This window comes from Chlamydomonas reinhardtii, chromosome 12 (genome assembly GCF_000002595.2).
Source record: "Chlamydomonas reinhardtii strain CC-503 cw92 mt+ chromosome 12, whole genome shotgun sequence".
NCBI lineage: Eukaryota > Viridiplantae > Chlorophyta > Chlorophyceae > Chlamydomonadales > Chlamydomonadaceae > Chlamydomonas > Chlamydomonas reinhardtii.
In genome coordinates this window covers 4,625,374-4,646,397 of record NC_057015.1, presented here as the reverse complement: position 1 = coordinate 4,646,397, position 21,024 = coordinate 4,625,374, and the positions used below count along the sequence as shown (strand labels likewise).

General features: G+C 60.2%; 5 protein-coding genes across 5 annotated transcripts in view; 1 reads left to right on the top strand and 4 right to left on the bottom strand.

Moving 5' to 3' along the window:
* Positions 1 to 486: 486 nt before the first annotated feature.
* On the bottom strand, positions 487 to 3,575 carry CHLRE_12g523026v5 (uncharacterized protein). The gene has a single exon (XM_043068406.1). It carries the CDS (start codon positions 3,479 to 3,481, stop codon positions 3,308 to 3,310), a length of 174 nt encoding a protein of 57 aa, XP_042918501.1. The 5' UTR covers positions 3,482 to 3,575; the 3' UTR covers positions 487 to 3,307.
* A 48-nt stretch (positions 3,576 to 3,623) lies between these two features.
* CHLRE_12g523000v5 (uncharacterized protein) lies at positions 3,624 to 8,075 on the bottom strand. The gene is made up of 3 exons (XM_043068405.1): positions 7,441 to 8,075; positions 7,012 to 7,090; positions 3,624 to 5,696 (listed from the first exon to the last, which is right to left on the bottom strand). The coding sequence occupies exons 1-3, from the start codon at positions 7,565 to 7,567 to the stop codon at positions 5,096 to 5,098; spliced, it is 807 nt and encodes a 268-aa protein (XP_042918500.1). The 5' UTR covers positions 7,568 to 8,075; the 3' UTR covers positions 3,624 to 5,095.
* Positions 8,076 to 10,473: 2,398 nt separating this feature from the next.
* On the bottom strand, positions 10,474 to 13,591 carry CHLRE_12g522950v5 (uncharacterized protein). The gene is made up of 9 exons (XM_043068404.1): positions 13,306 to 13,591; positions 13,188 to 13,230; positions 12,887 to 13,114; positions 12,664 to 12,695; positions 12,379 to 12,528; positions 11,973 to 12,143; positions 11,715 to 11,808; positions 11,460 to 11,537; positions 10,474 to 11,243 (listed from the first exon to the last, which is right to left on the bottom strand). The coding sequence occupies exons 1-9, from the start codon at positions 13,386 to 13,388 to the stop codon at positions 11,067 to 11,069; spliced, it is 1,056 nt and encodes a 351-aa protein (XP_042918499.1). The 5' UTR covers positions 13,389 to 13,591; the 3' UTR covers positions 10,474 to 11,066.
* A 731-nt stretch (positions 13,592 to 14,322) lies between these two features.
* Positions 14,323 to 16,025, bottom strand: CHLRE_12g522900v5 (uncharacterized protein). Its single transcript, XM_001696980.2, has 3 exons — positions 15,823 to 16,025; positions 15,473 to 15,630; positions 14,323 to 14,984 (listed from the first exon to the last, which is right to left on the bottom strand). The coding sequence occupies exons 2-3, from the start codon at positions 15,568 to 15,570 to the stop codon at positions 14,831 to 14,833; spliced, it is 252 nt and encodes an 83-aa protein (XP_001697032.1). The 5' UTR covers positions 15,571 to 15,630; positions 15,823 to 16,025; the 3' UTR covers positions 14,323 to 14,830.
* Positions 16,026 to 16,125: 100 nt separating this feature from the next.
* CHLRE_12g522850v5 (uncharacterized protein) overlaps positions 16,126 to 21,024 on the top strand; it is a 7,786-nt gene continuing 2,887 nt past the window's right edge. Inside the window, exons 1-11 of the mRNA XM_043068403.1 lie at positions 16,126 to 16,311; positions 16,578 to 16,682; positions 16,984 to 17,394; positions 17,661 to 17,746; positions 18,042 to 18,210; positions 18,665 to 18,786; positions 18,974 to 19,040; positions 19,308 to 19,485; positions 19,656 to 19,855; positions 20,291 to 20,449; positions 20,743 to 20,925. Coding sequence (XP_042918498.1) covers positions 16,162 to 16,311; positions 16,578 to 16,682; positions 16,984 to 17,394; positions 17,661 to 17,746; positions 18,042 to 18,210; positions 18,665 to 18,786; positions 18,974 to 19,040; positions 19,308 to 19,485; positions 19,656 to 19,855; positions 20,291 to 20,449; positions 20,743 to 20,925 — 1,830 coding nt within the window. The 5' untranslated portion in view covers positions 16,126 to 16,161. The remainder of the gene's footprint in view (positions 16,312 to 16,577; positions 16,683 to 16,983; positions 17,395 to 17,660; positions 17,747 to 18,041; positions 18,211 to 18,664; positions 18,787 to 18,973; positions 19,041 to 19,307; positions 19,486 to 19,655; positions 19,856 to 20,290; positions 20,450 to 20,742; positions 20,926 to 21,024) is intronic.

Below are 21,024 nucleotides of genomic sequence, written 5' to 3'. Positions count from 1 at the left end.
CTCCTCCTCCTCCTCCTCCTCCCATGCCGGCACCTGTATGTTGGCAGAGGCGGCTCCCGCACTTCACGGGGCCACTTGCTGCAACCTGTGGCTTAGTGAGGTGCGGGCCTCCCCAGATTGTCTGCGTCACGCACGGCGCGGGCCGGTAGGCTGCGGCCCGCTCCGCGGTGTCTCACGTCGGACCACGTCAGTAGGCCCACACGGTTGTGGGTCCAATGTCCAGGGTCCGGAGTTCAGAGTTCAGAGTTCCTGAGAAGGCCGCCGATGCTGTAGGCCCACATCAGCCCGGCTGACATAATCAATCTATTACCGTATCATGCAGCGGTCTCAACGCATTGCCGCTGAAATGGAATTTGGTCTGCCGAGCATGCTGTTGCTGTAACTCGGCTTGGTTGTGCACCGCACCTTCCCTTGCAGTCTTGCACCCGCCCACGCCTTGACCCACACACCAGTAGAGCACCGGGGGACGAAAGTGGTGGGCCAATAATGTACATGTGTTTACAGTGCCCTCCACGGTTGCGACATGCCCCCACGGTACTGGGGCCATTCGTGGCTCTCGCCAACGCGCGTCCCCACACGCCGAAGCAATGTGCTGAGTTTGCGCCTAGAACCGACGAACCACTCAGGACGATATATTGGGGCTCGCGCTGAGACAGGATCAACCAGATCAGACAGATACGCGGGCCTTGTCTTTTTCTCGGGGTCTCGGAACTAGCGGGGGCCCTCCCCCCCCTCCTCGTCCAGGCGCCGCGCCCCATCCCCACTTGTTTCCGGCAGGTCGTCTGTCCACGTCCCCACGTTCGGCCATCCATGCGTGGCTTTCACCAAGGCCGCGTCCATAGATGCGCGCACTGGCGAAGCAAGAGGCTGTAAAGAGAGTATTGAGTTGCAAATGACGATCGGAAGCTAGCACTGCCCCATTATGGACCCACCACATTCCTTAGTATAATTGCTTGAGTATCAGGAGTAGCCTGCCGGCCTACCCGGCCCACCCGGTAACGTTAGATCGGCAATCTCAGTGGCGTCCGTGAGTGGTTCGAGGTACATGTGACTGTAAAATAACACAGCAGCAGCCCCCTCATTCTCGCACATGGACCACTTTGCTCGCTCATTCGTAAGTCCAGACGGTGTGTAACTGCAATAGTAACAACCCAATTGGACTGCACGCACATAACATTCAGTTGCCAAAGCGCTTCATGTTGTCACCAGACAATAAGGACCCCGAGACCAGATACCGCGGCCTTTAAGTTTACGTGTAGCAATAAGTTGGATTCCCTGGAAACTACTTCGCCAGTCCATAACTGCCCATCCAGCGTACCACTGCCAGCGTGCCGTCTTGAATGCATGTCCCTTCTCGTCGCCTTATTATACGAATTCCCGATTGACCCCCATCCGTTGACCGCCCCTTATGACAATCCCAGCACACTAGCAGCCATCAGCTAGATAGCAGGCAGGATACCGCAGCAGAACCACGCACACATAACCCCTTCTCTGCTGGGCTGCTGACCTGCACCGCCAATGCATGCCGACCATAACTGCTACCCGTTTCAAAGGAACCTACGTACTGGAGGCCGTCCGACAACCACCCACACGCACATACTCACAGGTCGGTAGCCAGGCCACCGCGCACGCTAATCGCCGCGGTTACTGCATACCGCGTAGACAGGCGAGCAGCAGGTGTAATAAGTAAACATACACTTACACCCGCTCACGCACTGCTGCATATGGTCGGATGGGAGCTCCCGCTGCTCACTACCAGCCACGTCAAGAGTAATCCCAAGCTCCGACGCGCATGCAAAAGCAGTTCGAAACCTCCCTTGCACGCCCTTGCAAGCGCGTCATTGAACAAGCGCGTCATTGAACTGCCGCATGCAAGTGGATAATGAGATTCTTGCTTACTTGCGGGCCATCGATTGCCAGCCGCAACCAGCAGGCAGGAACAGGCAGGCATGTGCGTCGGCTTGTCACATCCGACTCCACATCTTATGGCAGTCTGTCTGCTGCTACTGGTAGTAGCCCGCACAGTGCCACCACTAATCTTTGCCAGGCTGACTGCAACCAGCGGCATGCCGCAGCGTACGTCCGAGCTCGTCAATCAACGTACGTACGTGCAGACACACATGCATGCCCGCCCCTGTGATCAACCGCTGCGACAGATGCCGTGACGAACAACACTGTTCCCGGCATTGCATACATCCGCCTCTGTCCTCTCCAGCTAGCAGCCAACCGCCAACTCCCTCGTGCCAAGCCGTACATACGTACATGCGTACGTGCAGCGCCGGTACCATCGTACTCACCACATATGCGCACTCGCCTGCTGCGGCTGCTAGACACGCACACATACACGCAGGGCAGCGCAAGAGAGACCCACTCGAATCATCCACTACCGTACTGCTATTAATGGCGTTGCGCATGGCGACGACACCGCATGTTCCCCTACGTACGTAGTAGCGCGGTGTCATGTGTGCCTGCCTCCTGCTGTGGGATAGGATGCAATTAGTAATGCTCACGTGGCCGCCATCAGCCGACGGCCCCGTGCTCGGATTATGGGGACTTAATTGCCCTCGGGCGCACTTGATTGATTCCCCTTAAATTTTGTATCGCCACCAGCAGGCGCTCCGTAAATGATGGCCGCTTCACAACATCTGAAAGCGGACCTGCAGGCCTGACGACGCCCCGCCGCCATGCTCCGCCACCACGCACGGTGCGTGCCTAGCTACTATTGAGACCGACCGAGGCCTGTCACACATTTCCGAGCTGCACCATGCGTAAATAGCAGTAACCTTAGTGCCCGTAGTTGGCTGTAGAGTTGCCCCGCCGCCCGTGAGTGTTGGACTTCCACGTCCCCCGCCGTGCATAGCATGTTCAAAGGCCACCACATACACAACCCTTGCACGCGCGACGGCTGACGATGTGCTGCATTGAAGCCAACAAACGCCGCCGTGCCATCAGCATTATGCCACGTGTTACTGCCATCACTATCTGCTGTGTCACACTCAGTCGCCGCCTAGCGCACACAATTACCGGGCACCCCACCCGCCCACCATGATACACACGTACGGTCAGTTACGAATGCGTACGTACGCGCCCCCGAAAGCTCACCCAGCAGCCGTAACTGGTAATCAGGCCACTGCGACACTCACTGAGACCTTGGCAAACTAAGGTGAGGTCCTCATTAATGTGAAACGCCAGCGGTCAGCGTTGCCCGCAACCTACCCACCGATGGCCCCGTCCCACCCAGCAGTTCGCTAGCTTGCAAACTCAGCCGCCGCCACCACACCCACGTACACCTTTCAAGCAATGTCGATTAGGCCCCTTTGGCGTCCCAGTCCTCAATCCTGCAGTGCTCTGTTTGCAAGCCAACCTGACCAATCCATCCATGAAGGTTCTCGTATGCATATCTTCGGATCTGGGTCCGTCCGTCCCCTGACCAATGTAGCGTGCTGTCATGCAATCTGCAGTCTGCAGATGCATGCAACATGAAACATGCGCCAGATTGATGCGCCTCCACATGTTGGCCAACATGTTACTGCCCCGCCTCTAACGTGTCACTTCATCCTGGGCTTATTGTTTGTCCCTTGCTTGACAGACTTAAACATGCCGTACAGGATCCAATATGACGTCGAGTGGGACACACGTTTCGTGCATGGCATACATGTCTCATGGTCGCAAACAGGGAGCATAGAAGTACTCATCAATCTGAGGAATGGCCGCGCAGGCATTTCCGCATACAAAGACAGCGTGGCCTAACGACCTGCCATTGCTTTCTTGCACAGCCGTTGACAAATCCAGTGAACACCGCCTGTGGGCCAGCAGCTAGCAGTGTGGCATGGGTATGCGCACAACAGCAGCCAGTGCGTAGCTAGATAGCAGGCAGGGCATAGAGGCAATCAAGCGCATGTACGATGCGCCCATCCGGCACTCAATCAGTTATGAGTCAGCTTGGGGCGGCTCGCTCGCTACCTGCAACTGCACGCCATTCATAGCAAATCGCTGCCTCCATGCCGCCAAGCGGTAATGGCGCACGTGGCACTGCCATGCAATCCGCTGCTGCATGCAGCTGCCCCGACTGCTGATGACAATCAGGGCACAGTGTCTGGAAGACTGCAGGTAACGACAACCTACCGCCCTCACCCCTCGCATCGACCTCGCCCAAAGTCACATGAAATAAATTGTTGTCCCATCTATCTCCACACATCCCAAAAGCATGCGTCGCCGGCGGCCAGCAGCGTCGCCGCCGAGCGTACATCTCACCAGCGGATGGCCATCCATAACTCACGTGCTCCCCAAGAAACAAGCAAATAATGCACGTTCACTCGATTCTCTCCCACCCAACCACGCACCACGACCCGTCAGCAAAAATGGATCTGGACTATTCCAGACGTATCATGCTGCTGCTGCTGCTGCTACGTCACGCGCAGCTCATTAGCCTGCCGGCTGACAGGCCGATGAAAGAACATCCTCATGCGTGTGGTCCAGCTCTGTTCAGTTGCCTTCGTTCTGCATCAGAGGCGGCCTCGGCAGATGCGTGCACTACTGCTGCTGCTGCAGCGCTGCGGCGGCCGCTCGCTCGCTCACTCGTCACGCACGGGCCATACACCCGCACACATGCGTGCGTTGTTAGCGTCCGCCTGCGCGAGACGACCCACCGTCGCCAGCAGCCCACGCGCGCATGACATTTAAGCAGTGACGAAAGTTGCGGTGAGCACGCGCGTGCTAGCTAGCCCGTGGTGTCGGCTACTGCTGCTATGACGTCGAATTGCCGCCGGTGGCGCTGCCGCTACGGCTGATAGATGACCAGCGGGGCTGCCGGTCCGCCGTGCGTGTCCACGACTGCTGCGGTGGTCGATTGCCATCGACCACGCTGGGATGCAGCAGCGGTTTGACGTCGACACTGCCAGAAGTAAACCAGCGCCACACCAGCAGCAGCAGCAGCAGCAGCTGCTGCTGCTCTCCTGCTGCTGCAGCCGGGCGGCCGCTGCCTCCCGCTCCACCTGCAGTCGCGTGCCGATCAATCCGCGAGCGCTTCTACGTGCTGGCTGGACTCGCACCAGCAGCACGCAGCCGCCGCCGGGCTGGCTAGCCAGCTGCCGCATTACTTGCGGCCGCCGAGGCCACCCCCCGAGCGGCCCAGCGCCAGTCCCTGGAATGCCTCGTGCAGCGCTGAAACGCTGGTCGCGCCCATGCCGCCGCCACCGCCCATGCCGCCCATTCCACCCATGCCGCCCATTCCGCCACCCATTCCGCCACCCATTCCGCCACCCATTCCGCCGCCCATGCCACCACCCATGCCGCCACCCATGCCACCACCCATGCCGCCACCCATGCCGCCTCCCATGCCGCCTCCCATGCCACCTCCCATGCCGCCCATGCCTACGTACGGGCTGGCAGCAGCGGGCTGGCGGTACATGGTGGCCTGCGTGCCACCGCCCAGCGCTCCCTGCTGCGTGAAGGCAAGCTGGTTGGGCTGCGCCGCCGCCATGGCGCCCACGGCGGAGGGCAGCAGGCTGACGGTGCTGCCGGCCAGCTGGTTGGGACCCATGCCGGGCGGCAGGTAGTAGAGCGTGGGCACGGCGGAGGGCACCGAGTAGACGGCGGCGGAGGGGAAGGTGGTGGTTGGCAGGCTGACGTAGGCGGTGGGTGGCTGGCCCAGGCCGTAGGAGCTCAGGCCGCCCACTATCTCCGGGTGGTTGTACCTGTGCGTGTGTATTAGCGAGCGACCAAGGGAAGCGGCCGGCGGCGAGCGTGAGCAGTGCATGCGTTTGTTGATGTGATATGTATGCATGGTGGCGTTGGGCTTCTAAAATCTGTATCTTGCGCTGGAATCTGCACCAGTTTAGCAGTACCGGGAATAAGGGCCTGCTGTTTTGATGGAAGAGCACTTACACCAATGCTCAGCTTAGTCGACTGCGTGAGTCTCTACTGCAAGCAGATTGGCCACCAGAAGCTACCATATCACTGCTTGTTGTTGTCAATCTCAGTCCAACTGTATATTGACTACATCTCTGGCTGTCAATACTGGCGACAGCACCCATCCAAGCAGTGTCGGCCAATGCGCTGAATGAGTGCCAGCAGCGCAAGCACGCACGTATGTCTTATCAATACAGGTATGTGACAGCAGCAGCACCTGCGCCCCTGTGTACTATCTACCGATCTATTTCTACTACTATATGCTACTGCAGTACTCCAGCACCAAGTACAGGTGAGGCGCCGTAGCAGCGTGCTGTTCTGTACGTATGCTGTATGAGCGTGAGTGCATGTGTGCATGCGAATGTGTATCAAGTATCAACTAACCATATATGCGTGCACTGAGAATAGCACGTACGAGCATGCATGACTGCATGTGTTACAATGGGCACCCAAACTGCCTAGAGCGGCAACGGGGCCAGGACTTCGTTCCGTAGCAGAACACGGACGTGTGCAAGTAATGGTTTGTGCAGCGGTAGGTTAGTTGGGATTGACGGAGATTGATAGATAGGCTTGATGGTATCCCGCTGCAACAGCTGGCTAGCTGTCTACTGGCATACATGTGTGCCTGTGTCTGTGTGTGTAAGTTGATACTGATGTATGTATGCTGCTGTCTCGTACGTTTGTCGCTTGCCTTGCCGTCCCTACCTATCAGTCACCACCTACGTCGAACATCAGATGCCACCATACTGCGTGGATTTGAAGCACTCTCGCTCAGCAAGGGCTGGTGTATGTTGCATGCAGCAGCCATACATACAACTAGATCGTCTGCAGCAAGGACGGTGGCCCCCGCCGCCTCTATCTAGGGGCATGGCATGTATGCGTGTTGCTTCCTGACTTCCTGGTATTCGTTATGCCTTCGTCTTTTCTACTGATGCGAGCTGCTGGTGCCGCTTCAGGTGTATTTCTGGAGCAACAGAATGCATGAAGGACCATCCATGACGGCGCGTGAGCCCGACGACCGCGATGACTCATCGGGCAGGTTCGGTACCCACCCCCCTGCTTCAACACGGCGCGCACCGCTACCCAGGGCCAGTCACTTACTTGCACGTCGGCCCGAAAGCACACCACCCCTTCTTCAGGTAGTGCGCGCAGTCGGGCTCCTCAGCGCGCACGGGGTAGCCTACAGGCGGCGGTGGATTGGGCGCAGAGAGTGACAAAAGTGTCAGCACAGCCACGAGCGACGTGGCGCCAGGCACTGGCTGCAGCTGTGGGGGTTCGGCCCCCTTTTTGACCACAACAAATTATCATTATCCAACATTATAACAATCACAGCTCGCGTTTGAGCGTGCACCGCGCCCCGCCAGCCCCGATGGAAGGGGAAAAGTCAGCGGAACTGGCCTCACGCGTTTTATCAGCGCACCGCAGGAAAATGATTACATCAGATCGTGACGGTAAAGAAGTCAAGGGCCTGCGGGCCTGTATTATCGCTGACGAGCCCAACCAGCACGTGCGAGGCGCGAGCAAACTTGCCTCTGGAGTTGAGCTGGGGCGGCGGGCGGTCCACGGGGTGCGAAAACTTGCAGCGATCTCCATACGCACACGTCCCCGTGCGAAGGAAGAAAGTGCAGAGCTGTTTTTGCCCGGGTGCAGGCTCCATTTTTCGCTCTCCGAACGGACCGCTCCGGAGCCCTGCTCCGAGGCCTCCGAAAGACAGTCCAGCTCCTGCTCCGTGTACCGATTGTTGCGATGGCTGTTGCGGCTGCCCGGCGAGGCTCTGCAGGCCGCTCTGAGTGAGCAGTTCGAGCGAGGGCGAAAAGTTATGCGGCTGATGCGTGGTGTCCGCCAGGGATGATATCAAGCCTGCTGCTTGGTTGTAGGCAGCTAGCTGAGGAGCGTCAGTGCCCTCGCCATTCTGAGGAGAGGTGCTGAACGCGCTCATGGTCTGCCGCTTAGGCTTCAGGTGGGCTCAAGTGACTCACGCTTTCGCTGTAATGCAATTACTGAGTATGCAACGCGCTCAAATGAGATGGTGTCGTTAGGAACCAAGCCACGGGGACCCCCACGCCGCCAACAACCTGCGCCTAAGCCACGGCTCTTGAGGAGGAGTGCATACAGGCGTATTGCTATATGTGTATAAGTATTGAGCGTCAAGAAGCGCGCAGCAGAATAAAGGACGAAGGTGGTTCGCCTCAACCAAAATGGGGCACGTGAACACCGATCCGGCCGTACCTCTGGGGCATTGAGACAGCAATCCAGGCAATTGACACGTTCATGGCTGCGCAGCTCCTGGAGCAGGAATGGCCGCAAGTGCAACAGACCTGAGCGGATATGGTTTCCGCCTGCGCCCCTTTTGCATATAGGCTCAGGCCATCAGATAGCATATATCAATTGCAGAGAACTCGAACAAAAGCTCGGTAATTGAAGACTCTTTGCCGCGGCGCGCCAGATAAGAGTGAACCGGAGGAAACGGCATTGTCATGTGACCCCGGTTTCTATTGGTAAGCAAGTTACGAGGGCCCGGTGATGCATGTGAGGTTGCGGGCTACCGCTAGTTGGCCAGCGCTGCAAGGCGTTTTTACTCGCTCGGCTGCCTCCAGGATGCGTTTCTGCTTCATCCAGGTAAAGTGGCAACCGATTCTTGATTACTTGCCACGCGGGACGTCGTTCGCGGGTCGGGAGGTTTCTGGGATGGCCGCGACTTGTGGGCTATCTTACTATCCAACCATGCGTCGTCGCCTTAAAGCTTCTTTAGCAGAACAGCAGTCAGCTGAAACGCCATTCACAACGGTACTTATACCACCCACCGTCGCTTCAGTTCGACATCGACACCCCCGAGGCGGGCGGGCCTTGGCCAAAGCCAACAGTCCTGCAAACGTATGAGTACGCCTTCGTCTGCATAGTCTGGGTGCAGTGTACAGGGGGGAAGGTAAGGAAACAAAGCTGAACAAAGTGAAAGACCCCATGGAAATCCCCCGGGACCTCCTGTGAGAGGGACGACCGACACCCCCCCCCACACACACACACAAACCCCAGGCCCCACACGGATCAATCCTTTTTGTTCAGGGGTTAAACCCCTTCCATTTATTACCAAAGTGGTGCCAATCGACTCCCCTTGACGAGCGCTATCACGCTGTGCCATCGATGGGTCCATATGGACGAGCGGTGTTGAACGTGGGGACATGTGCCAACCATGGCGCGCAAATCGGTCCTCCCACGCTTTTTGCTTATGACGGCATAATGTGCACATATGAGCCTCGTGGTGCTGCGGTTGGCCCCTGATTCTGCTTGTGGGGCGTTTCCCAAAATCCGCCAGGATGGGCTCCCGAAACCCGGCGGACCCCCAGGGACAACGACCAACCCAAGAACTGCCTCACCAGACCACCCCTGACATAACTAAAAGTGCATACGTAATGCTCTCCTAAAGCTCTACATATCTTTTAGCATGGGGTACGAACTTTCTACCCCCTCCCCTCCTGCATTGCCATCCCGCTGATGGCTCAATTTGAGGCTGCACCTCCCCTGGGCTGCCCCCTGGGACACCCAGAACTCCATGAGTGCACCATAGAAGGCCCCGCACTATATGACATCATGGCACCGTACAGCCCTTCCACTGTGCGCTCAGGGAGCAAGTGTGGCAAGACACCGTAGTTGGTGTGCCGCGAGCTCCTGATCCTGTCAGTGTTTGCTCCTTTGTTGTGTGTGGTTACAAGATGGTGAGATTGCATTGGTTACAAGAGGGACCTGCTGACGCAGTTCACGAGCCAGTGACGTGGAGAACGAACACCCTGCAGTCCCTGCTCTGGGCTCCAGGGGCGTGCCGCCTGCAGCGCCGTCGGCCTACTCTAGCTCTAGTAGGCTTGCTCCCATAGGACGCTCCTCCCGCCACACCGAACATGTTACTAGGTGCCAACCGTGCCATCACTCCACCTCCTCTTCCATTATGACACTTCGTGGTCTGTTCAGCTTCATACTTCCATCTGCTCTTCGCTGGTGAGCACGACGTGCATTCCTGTCCTTGTAGAAACCGAGGCCCGGGCTCCTGGCCTCCTGCATATCTGGCTGTTGGGCAACGGCGTTCTGCGTTGTGAGGCTGTGGCGTAGTTGGGCTTGGCTTCGACTCATGGCGTAGTGCGCAGGGCACGCTCCGTGCGGAGATCAAATCAGTGCTCGTATCTAATAGATGGTAAGATGGCCGCCCTTGTCCGGGCAAAGATGGGGATGACGGGGGGATTAGGACACATCCGGGAATTCCGGCAAGCCCGAGAGCCCCCAAACGGCAATTTAGCGTCTGGCGACCAGGCCAATCCTACGCTGGCGGCGACAACCATCTCCATGACCCCAAGGTGCAAGTTCCCAACTCGGCGTACCGGCACCGTCTATAGTAACGTGCAGACGTGCATTGTGCACATCCTCCCTCACTCTCTTGTGATCTCCTGGGCCCACTCTGGCGTAGTTGGCTGCAAGGTTGGCTGGTGTTGCGCTGAACATGCAAGTTTGAGACAAGCTTCTGTGTGGTGCTATGGAGGGCAGGGGCTGGTGTTTGTGGTGTTGGTGCAGCCAACAACTGATGAGACTGGTCACTGCACGACATGCGCCGGTTGCGCTGAAGTGCGTTGCAGACATGCACCTGCAGTGTGGTGCCGCTGAAAGTGTCAAAGCCCAATAATCAGCTGCTTTTGCTTGCCAGTCTTCACATGTGAGGACTATTCAGGGGTGGGACTACCAGCTGATCTCACTCCAACGTGAAAGCAGGTCGTCATGCGCTTCACACTTGGAGCATAGATTCCATGGCCGCCCGCCACGGGCCCACAAAGCACAGACTCATCCCCATTCGCCCAATATCGCCCTAGCAACCTGCATCACCGATTCTGTTCATACCACCTGCAAATTAGATCGGCGCATGATCACGACCGCCATTCCGTCCGCTTTGCAAACCGCACATACGTGCCATGCGCATCCAGCGATAACACTATGCTTCCCCTCCCGTGCTACCGCTTGCCGCTCTAGACATCATCTTGAACCGCCGGAACTATGTGCACCAGTATCATCCAACAACCATTTCTCGCTCCGCCCCTGCTATAACTGCCGCCATGCTGCGTTCCACAAAGCCCCGCTGCTGTGCCTCTCATGTGGACCGCCCAGCTCACGCCCACCTCTCAGTTCTGGAACATCTCGCCCAGCTTCTGGAACAGGCCCTTCTGGGGGTTGTTGAGGTCCACAAAGTAGTCCTGCTTGCCAATCAAGCGGCGCGCGGCGTTCTCAAACGCAATGCCGCTGAGTGACAGCTGCTTCTGCAGTACTAGCGGCTCGCCGCGGTTGGTGGAGATGATGACCTGCGTGCAGCGGAATGTTGCACACGTTTACGACTGCGTATACGGGCCAAACATGTGCTTACGCATGAACAGGTGCTGAGAAGGCAACGGGAGTTACTGCGCCTACACTGCAGTACAGACAGCCAGTACCGGGACTTGGGGCCACGGCGGCAGCGGCGAGGAGGCGCCCTGTGCAAAGCGGCCCGATGCCAACTACCCGTGGGATGTGGTGCTTACCTGGGGGTCCTCCGGGATGGCGCCCAGCAGCGGGATGCCGAGCATCTCCTGCACGTCCTTCACTGACATCATGTCGTTCTGCGCACGGGACCGGGTGAACAGGGCAGGGCGGTGAAACGCCAGACACAAGACCTTCCTTGCTTCTCCTGCTTTGCACGGATTTGGGCATTTGGTAAGGCCTGTCGGTCTGGTACTGCCCCCGCGCGGTTGTGCCCCGGCTATTGCCAGGTCAACCGGAGGTTTATGCCTACTCACCTTCTGGATCATGTCTGGCCGGACGCGGTTCACGAGCAGCTTCACGTTGTAGATGCCGTTGGCCTCCAGCAGGCCCGCCACACGGTCCGCGTCACTGAGGGCGGAAGTCGAGTCAGGGGAAGAACAGCCGAAGTCAGCATGTGGGTCTGATCACTTTGCCCGAGCCTGGGCAGTGAGGAAACGGTGCTGCCACTTGGGGTAAGCCCACGCTAGTCCTTCTGGGGCAAACCCCCCCTCCTCTGGTCCCTGCCAGCTCACCGGATGGAGGTAATCTCCGGCGTTGTCACGATGAGCGCCTCCTTGGCGGGCGAGATGGCGTTGATGAAGCCGACGTCAATGCCGGCGGGGCAGTCCAGCACGATGAACTGGTAGCCCAGCGCGATGATGGCCTCGCACAGCTGCACCATGTGCGCACGGGTGACGTTGTACCTGCGCCGTACACATGCACCTGAGTTGGTGAGATGGTGGTGCGGGATGTGGCACCAGGAAGGACAGTGTTGGGAGCAAAGCGGCAGGCACCGCAAGCACCATGTGCGAGTGTGCAGCCCCGGCCATAGAAACGACCGCAGGTGCAGCAGCCCAGATGCAGTGGCTGTCGGTACGGATGAAGGCGTCATGCCACCTCAGCGCTGCCTGCAGACCCAGCGTGGCACCATGTCCTCACCGCTGGCGGTTGCGGCTCATGGACAGCAGCGACAGGTTCTTCCAGCGCTTGTCACGAATCAGCGCCTGGTCCAGGCGGCACTCGCCGTCAAGGATATCGATGGCGGTGTACAGAATGCGGTTCTCCAGGCCCAGCAGCAGGTCCAGGTTCCTGCAGAGTGGGCGCATGTGGGCGTAAGTTGGCGTGCCAGGTGGGGCGTTGACAGAGGGGCGGTACCATATTGAACACGCGTGCACGGATGCCAGTTGTTGGTGTGAAGCGCCATGCGTGAAGGCTCCATCTCACCTGAGACCGATGTCAGCATCAATCAGGCACACCTGTACGTGCCCGAGTTTAAGTCGGGTCAAAGGCAAGCACGATGGGCGTGGCATCGTGCGCGAACAGGCTGTACACCTAAATCGGCAGCCCACGCCGCAACCCCGTGCATGCACCCGCAGGGTCCGTGTACCGCTTCGCCCCGCTCCGGGCTTCTGTGTCTGGGTTTGGGGAGGTATTCAAAGCAACGCACCTTGTAGCCCAGGCGGGCAATGGACATGCCAAGGTTAGCAGACGAGGTGGTCTTGCCCACACCGCCCTTGCCGGAAGTGACCACCAGAATGCGGGCTTCTGTCATGTCGTTCGCTGAAGCAGCAAAGTCATCCTCAGGTCCTTGAAGAGCAGCTGCCTTCACAAGGTTGCGCTGTTGCGAGGCGCGGGCGCACGAGAACGCGCACCGCTTGCTGCATGTCGCGGGCACCTGCGCACAGTTGACAGCTCAGGCAAGGAACGCACAATCCTGCATGATAGCTTAAAGATGCATGGAGACGCACCTGGAAAGGCGAGCGCGAAGCTGATGTTTGCGCGGGCCCGCCCCTGCGGACAAATTTTGTGCACTGGGTAAGCGCCTGCCGCCATCGAGCTGCAGCCAGCGACAGCAAACATTTGCACCTTGCTCGTAGCCCATGAATGACGCTCGCCGATTGGGCCTGGCGAGTCGATGCAGCTCCAGCAGAAGGAATGGTCGAGCGCATTGTTCCTGGCTTCAAACCCACAGTTGCTGTTAATGCTGATATCAGGCAGCCGCTATGGTGTAATGAATCACGGATAGCAATGCAGCGGGGCCCACTGTTCAAGTCAAATGGATTGGCGCTTGAACCGCGTCGCAATAGCTGCCGAACTGCTGCTGCCTCAATATGTCTTGTACAGTGGTGCTTATGTAAAGCTTTGTGTTTAGCTCACCTGCGAGGAGAAACAATCACAATGTGGAAGCCTGGCGCAACTGTGGGGCAAATTCAAATGGCACCGGCCGATGCGCGCCAGATCCACGCCAGCCGAGTTCCAACCTTTAGCCGAACCCACCTATGCACGGAAAGCAGTTAACATTATGTTTTCGCTGATACATTGCGAGGAGCCAGCAGTAGCAGCAACGTGCGATTGATGCCGAACGTCTTCTGACACTGTGACAGTGGCACTCCCTACAGCCCTCTGTACGTTATGGCAGCAGTATTAGTTGTCTGTATGCGCGATGGCATTCTGCGAGACTGGGGATCAACCGAATCCGTGCAGCGCCCCTGCCCAGGGCGCAGGACCCCCGGCCTAAGCTTCCCCCCTACTGCCCCTACCTTCCACGCGACGCCCCTGTCCGGCTGTCCACTTTAGGTGCATTTTTGATTTTGCAGCTTGCGTCACCTACGGCCAAACCGCTCACACTTGCATGCGTGCATGCCGCATTGCTGGCAGCCGCCGCGTCGGCTGCGTCGCTTCCTTCGGACCCTCCCCTGCCCCAGACTGCCCCGGGACCCTATCACCTCAACCGCCAGTCTAGCAATATCTCCAGTAGCACTGAAGCACTTGAGCTGCACAGCACTGAAGTACGTGCCGAGTCTTGGTGGGGTAGCTTTCATACCACCAATCGAACCTGTAGCCGAACCCTGAACCTGCCTGAACGAACCTAAAAGATAGGACAGTTATAGGCGCTGCGTTCAGGTGGCGATATCACATACCGCGCACTTGAGTTTGATACCGGTACTGGCCTATGCCTGGTTACTGCTGTGGTAACTGAACTATCCCGATGACCCCACTCGAGCCTGTCGTAGACGTCTGATATGCAGACTTGCATGCGCTGCCAGCGGCTGCGCCACTGCGCCGAAACCGCAAGTAACTCCTTCTCAGCAAACTCGGGCCCAGCTGTGCAAGCAATCCCGCCTCGCAAGTGGCCCATCAACGCCTTGCCAGGTGCCACAGGTGTGCGGACCTGCGGGCTGCGGCCACTCCTGCGCCGCCTTACCAACCATCACACCTCCCCACCTCCCATCACGCCCCCGCTGTACAACCGCAAAGCAGAGCCCGCATCGCGCGCAGCAGCTTCCGGCCCGCCGCCTGCTCATTACTTTGGCGCCCAACCGCGATGCCTCGTATTCGGCATCTGACCAGTAGAGGCTCAAGCAGGCAAACGGGGCCCACGGCACGCGACTCAGCACTTGAGCGCCCCCTGCGCCTTGAGCGTGTTGAGGTGCACCCGCTGCAGGCCGGCGTTCTCCAGCTGCAGCTCCGCCAGCCCCACCAGGAAGGCCAGCCGCTCGGGGTCGGCCTCGTGCCGGTGCGCCTCCAGCTCCGAGCGCACCTTCCTGTGGAGGCGGGGGGCAGAGTGTGTGTTGAGGGAGAGGGGGCCTTGCTTGCACCGTCCCGTGATGATTACGATTCACCCGCCCAACAGTAGGTCCCGGGGGTTACATTCATGATGATTTAAGAAGTGAAGCGAGGTTAGGGTGTGGTGGAGTGCAGGCTGTGCTCCTTCCCAGGATTTAAGTTGTTTTGGACCTGATGTGCTGGGGCAGGGATTGCAGCTGCGACCGCGTGGGGGCCAGGGAAGGCAGCAGCACTATGGCCGTGACCAACTGAGGTATGGGCGCGGGTGGGGGTAGCGGGCGCATGTTGTCATCAGGCCACGGCCCATGGCAGCTCGCCCATTGCACACACCTGCGTAAACCCTTTCCCCTTGTCCTTTGCTGACACCAAGGGGCGACAATAACAATCCAGTCAACAGTCCCGAATGCTGCTGCGTGCGACACCCCCAAAACGGCTAAAGGTTCGCTTACCCCAGTCGCCTCCCTACCTGCGAATGTGGTTGGCACGGACCTCCGTCGGCATCAGCCGCGCCTCTCGCAGGAACGACCGAAACAGCGACAGCACCCTTGCCCGCGTCGCACTCATGGCCGCCACAAGTGGACCGGAAGCCACCTAGGGCCCTCAAGCAATCCACCGCCTGGCTGGCTGCGTAGTTGCAGGGTTGCAGAGGGCACGAGCTGGTAAACCTGACCCGTGCGGGATGCACGTGGCAATGGTGGGCGCCTAGCTGCGTGACGCACTACACAGTACACAGCCCTGTGTCGGGCCATAGCCGCACCATAGCCATGCTCCCTCGCTGGTCAAGTCAACATGCACTGTACGCCTGCGCGCACGCACCCTTTCAATCCCGCTTGGCAGCCCTGACTTGCTGCCTACGGGTGTTCGAGGTGCCGACACGCCTGGCCCAGCGCCCCTGCATGCAGGCTCCTTCCCCTAGCTGGTGTTTTGTTGCATAATGGCTGAAGCGATGCTATCTGGCACAAAAGTCTTAGAAATTCGCCAAATGACAATGGAAGCTCAGCGATCCGTGCTTGTAAATCTATTTTCCTGATTAGTACTGTATTGTATTATTCATGAATACGGTACTTCAACCTATGCAAACGCAGAGGATGCAGCTGTAGGGCCAGACGCAAACTCATTCGCTGCACTGCATGCACACGACCTCCCAATAGCAAAATGGATGGGCATGGCCAAAAACGTAAATTCCCTTACCACAGCGACGTGCCAAGCTTTGAGGTGAAACAGAGCCGACCAGAAAGCCATCCGGGGCGAGAGCAGAACGATCCACGGGTCTTCCAGCAGCCGTCTTACAACTACTACGATGCTGTGAGTCGTTCGGGGCTCAATGGGAAACTCCCGGCGACCAAGTCAGGTCGATCCATCCAGCTGGGATGCTTGGGGGCCCCAGCCGCGCGAAAGGTCGCGCCCTGGCCGGTCGTGAGCTGCACGGACACATTCTTAAAGGGCGAGCTGGACAGGCCTTTCATGGGTTGGGACATGTGGGCAGGGTGTCTTTAAAAAAAGGTTGGGCATCCAGGGTTTCGTGCCACCGCCCCCACTGTGACCATGCGCTCGTACCCATGCTCCCCCAGCCCACCTCAAGTACAGACTTCACCAAGTGGACGCCGGATGAGATTAAGTCATTCCTGGATCGCCGTGGTGGCGACTTCGACGATTGCAACACCTTTGAGCAGCTGGTGCGTGGACTGTGAAGCTTTTAAGGGCCATCCAAGCACGGCGCTGGTATCCATAACGGAATGAGTGTTGGCTGTGGTCATGGGGTCAGCTGTCACACTCGGCCGATAATCGTACCCATGGAATCGCGTCGTCACACTCAACCAACTCCGCGCTCCACAAATGACGCATACCGTATGTGGCATACGCTGCCGTTGCGTTCTGCTTTCCCTTCTGCGGGTCTGCGCTTCAAACACGCACACACCACGTCACACTCCTGCCCGCGCGCCTAACCTGCCCCGTGTGCGCTCCGCGCGGCCGCAGGTGGAGCGCGCGGTGGAGGTGGAGATCAACACCGGCCCCGCCGTGAAGCCCGGAGCGGAGGAGGCGCAGCAGGAGCTGGAGGAGTGGGAGCGGCAGGACTTTGCACAGGCCTGCGAGGACGCCGCCGCAGAGGCGGCGGCGGCAGCAGCAGCCGCGCAGCGGCGCGGCGCCGCCGCGGCGGCCGCCAGGCCGCACGCTGCTGCGCCAGCAGCTGCTGCTCCCGCGGCCACCGGCAAGGCCGGTGGTGCTGGTGGTGGTGGTGGTGAGGACGAGGAGTATGACCCTCTGGAGGCCTTTATGGCGGAGATCAACAGCGAGGTGGCCGCCAACAAGCCCACCGCCAGCAAGGCCAAGCCGGACGCGGCGCTGGCGTGTGATGAGGCGGCGGACCCTGCCACAGAGTACATGGCGGTGAGGGGGAGGAGGGAGGAGCGAGGAGGGCGGACGGAGGAGGGGGGAGGAGACGGGAGTTTGGGGCAAGGCTGTGCAGCTGGCAAAGGCGGGCAGCTGCTGGGGAGGGAAGGGAAGTGCACGTGAGGGCATGGCGTGAGGAGTGAGGACATGTGCGATGGTATTAGCCACTATGAAAGTCTTGTGTAGGACGCGGGGCAGTGCAGCACCCACATCGTGTACGCTCACGCCCACGCGGCCGATGCCTCCACTGCCCCCCGCCGCAGGTGCGCACGCCCAAAGCCGCCGCCGCTGCAGCCGCCGGGGGCGGTGGCGGCTATGACAGCGACGAGGAGGTGTATGCGGCGGCCAAGTGGGTCGGGGGGGAGCGGCAGGGGGGGCGGGCAGGGCAGGTCAAGGTTAAGGGTCGGTGCTTGTGGACCTGCGCCGGTGTGTGCGCCGGCCCATGTGTGCGCCGGCAATTGCTACATGTAATCACGACTGGGCCGCTGCTGCTGCCCGTATCATATGCGGCTTATCCGCATATCCGTATCATATGCGGCTTATCCGCATATGTCTCTGTGTTGCACAACGACATGTGTTCGTCGTCTGTTTGTATGTGGGAGAAGCATTGTGTATGCGGCACTTGCTTGCGTATGTGCGCGCAGGGCCATCGAGGCAGGCGGCGGCGACGACGACGAGGACGACGCGGCGGCGGGGGGGCGGCGCGGCATTGAGGCGCTGGCCCCTCTGGACCACACCGCACAGGTGTACGCCGAGTTCGCCAAGGACTTTTACGAGGAGGCGCCGGACATCGCAAAGATGACCGACCCGGAGGTGGGGTGGGGGTGGGGGTTGCAAAGATTGGTACAGAGAAGTGTAGCGAAGTAGGCGGGGGTGGGTGGGGGGGTGCCGTTTATGGAGGAGTGCCGAGGGAGGGGTTGTAAATGCCAGCCCAAACTAAACCAGACCAAGCTAAACCAGCGGGAGCGGGGCAGGAGCGGAAGAGAAACATGCAGGAGGCTGGGAAGATGGGGGGCTGGGAGACAGGTCACACAAGGGCGCGGCCGGCCATTGGGCATTTGAGGGAGACAGTCAGAACAACACACACGCACATCTGCCCAGAGGCGTCAAGTGGTTGCAACGCGGCGCAAACGACCAACTAATCCGCCGTCGCCTAACCAGTCGTGCCTGGGGCTTCTCCTTGGATTCCGGAATGAAGTAACCCCCACCATCCGCCCACCATCACCTCTCCCCCCCCCCCACACACACACACATACACACGCACCAGGTGGCGGCCTACCGGCGCGAGCTGGAGGTCCGGGTGAGCGGCTTCGACGTGCCCCGGCCCGTGCGCTCCTTCGCGCAGTGCGGCTTCGACGCCGACCTCATGGCTGCGATCAAGAAACACGGGTGGGCGGGTGGCGGGTAGCCGGTGGTGGTGGGGGGGGGCCGATCTAGCTGTGGGGATGGAAGCTGTAGAGTGTTGACAGAGGTAGGAAGCATGTGTTGCGTGTGCATTGCTGTGCCCAAGACGCCCAATCGTGCTGCCGTCCAATCTGCCTGTGACTGACGGGCGCGCACGCACCCACGTGCACAGGTATGAGAAGCCCACGCCCATACAGTGCCAGGCGCTGCCGGTGGCGCTGTCGGGGCGGGATGTGCTGGTGCGTGCCGCGCCGCCGGGCCGGGGGCGGCGGGGGGGTCCATGCATGATCAAAATACGACGAGATGGTGTTGGCAGTTGCTGCAGCAGATCAGTCTGTAGTCCAGCGTCGTTCGGGGGGGGGTGTAGCCGTTCGTGGGGGGGGGGGCACGGGACGGGACACGGCGTGAGACATGGGCACGGGGGCCATGGACGAGGCGCGACGCGCTGACGCGCACCTGCAGCTCAGCCACCTCGTGTTGACCCGCCCGCTGCCCCCGCCCCGCAGGGCATCGCCAAGACCGGCAGCGGCAAGACGGCGGCGTTCGTGCTGCCCATGCTGGTGCACATCATGGACCAGCCCGAGCTGGCCAAGGGCGAGGGGCCCATCGGGCTGCTGGTGGCGCCCACCCGCGAGCTGGCGGAGCAGATCCACAAGGAGACCCGCAGGTTCAGCAAGCCGTACGGTGAGGGCGGGTGGTGGGGTTGTGAGTAGCAGCCCAAGCTAAACCAAACCAGGCCAAACTAGCGGAGGGGTGTGGGGGTGGGGGAGGGGCAGCAGGTGCAGGGGTGTCATACGCCACCACCCCACCCACACGCACATACACATACACATACACATCCGTGTTTCCCCCAGGCCTGCGTGTGGCCGCGGCCTTTGGCGGCCTGTCCAAGTACGAGCAGTTCAAGGCGCTCAAGGGCGGCAGCGAGGTGGCGGTGGCCACGCCCGGCCGCATGATCGACCTGGTCAAGATGAAGGCCTGCAGCTGCGCCCGCGTCACCTACCTTGTGTTCGACGAGGCGGACCGCATGTTCGACATGGGCTTCGAGCCGCAGGTGCGGGCGGAGGGTGCGGGTGCAGGTGCGGGTGGACATTTCGTGTTGAGAAGGGGAGGGAAGGGGCCGTGCCTGCGTGTGTGCATGTGCACACGGTATGTGCGTGTTCAACATCGTAAAGCGGGCGTGTATGAGAGACGGGGGGGCCGGGGTGCGGGACTGGGGGCAGGCTGCACGCGCCGGCGCAAGTCCGTCCGCACGCGTGCAGCCTGCAACCCCAGGAAACTGTGTGCGCACGCCTCCGCCTTCCTGTCCCCGCTGACGGCTTCAACGCAGCTGCGCTCGGCCATTGCAATGCCTCAAACCCCCACAGAGGTTCATAAACCCTTCTCCCACACGCCCTGCTTCCCACACACCGTCCTTCCAACACACCCCTGCCCGGCTGCTCCCTTCCCCATGGACGGCTACCCTCCCCTCCCCCCTCCCCCCCCCAAGGTTCGCTCGCTGCTGGGCCAGGTGCGGCCGGACCGGCAGACGCTGCTGTTCAGCGCCACCATGCCGCGCAAGGTGGAGGCGCTGGTGGCGGACGCGCTGGCCAGCCCCGTGCGCATCACCGTGGGGGCCATGGGGGTGGCCAACGCCGACGTCATACAGGTGGGCGTGGGCAGGGGCAGGGGCAGGGCGGGGTAGGGCGGGGGCAGGGGCAGGGGCAGGGCAGGGGCAGGGGCAGGGGCAGGGCGGGGCGGTTCATCACGGCCCGCTGTTTGCTTGCGTGATCACATGCACCGTGTCGACACTCTCACTTGGTGCTGGTGCTCACACACACACACACACACACACGCTCCTCCTCCGCCCGCCTCCCGCCCCACTTTCACACACACGCCCTTGTCTACCGACTACCACTTCCATTACTTACCATGAATGTAACCCATCCCACCCCGGCCCAGACTGTGGAGCTGGTTCCTGACGACGACGCCAAGGCCGCCTGGCTGCGCGGCGCCATCAGCGGCCTGGTGGACGAGGGCGAGGTGATCGTGTTCGCGGGGCAGCGCCAGCGCGTGGAGGGCGTGGCGGAGGCGCTCAAGGCGGCGGGCGTGCGCGTGGGCGCCATTCACGGAGAGATGGACCAGGTGGGGCGGGGAGGGGAGGGGGAGGGGAGGGAAGAGGAGGGGAGGGGAGGGGAGGGGAGGGGAGGGGACGGGAGGGGAGGGGAGGGGAGGGGAGGAGAG

Bases quoted from the DNA above. Each gene is read 5' to 3' on its own strand.
- CHLRE_12g522900v5 (XM_001696980.2), bottom strand. From the start codon at position 15,570: ATGAGTGCGACGCGGGCAAGGGTGCTGTCGCTGTTTCGGTCGTTCCTG. The intron at 14,985-15,472 runs GTAGGGAGGCGA...CCGCCTCCACAG, and splicing joins CGTGCCAACCACATTCGCAG to GAAGGTGCGCTCGGAGCTGG.
- CHLRE_12g523026v5 (XM_043068406.1), bottom strand. From the start codon at position 3,481: ATGTTGCATGCATCTGCAGACTGCAGATTGCATGACAGCACGCTACAT.
- CHLRE_12g522950v5 (XM_043068404.1), bottom strand. From the start codon at position 13,388: ATGCGCTCGACCATTCCTTCTGCTGGAGCTGCATCGACTCGCCAGGCC. The intron at 13,231-13,305 runs GTGCAAATGTTT...ATTTGTCCGCAG, and splicing joins ATTCATGGGCTACGAGCAAG to GGGCGGGCCCGCGCAAACAT. The intron at 12,696-12,886 runs GTGCGTTGCTTT...GGGCACGTACAG, and splicing joins TTGCCCGCCTGGGCTACAAG to GTGTGCCTGATTGATGCTGA.
- CHLRE_12g523000v5 (XM_043068405.1), bottom strand. From the start codon at position 7,567: ATGGAGCCTGCACCCGGGCAAAAACAGCTCTGCACTTTCTTCCTTCGC. The intron at 7,091-7,440 runs GCAAGTTTGCTC...CGCCGCCTGTAG, and splicing joins GCCCCAGCTCAACTCCAGAG to GCTACCCCGTGCGCGCTGAG. The intron at 5,697-7,011 runs GTAAGTGACTGG...ACACACGCACAG, and splicing joins GCTTTCGGGCCGACGTGCAA to GTACAACCACCCGGAGATAG.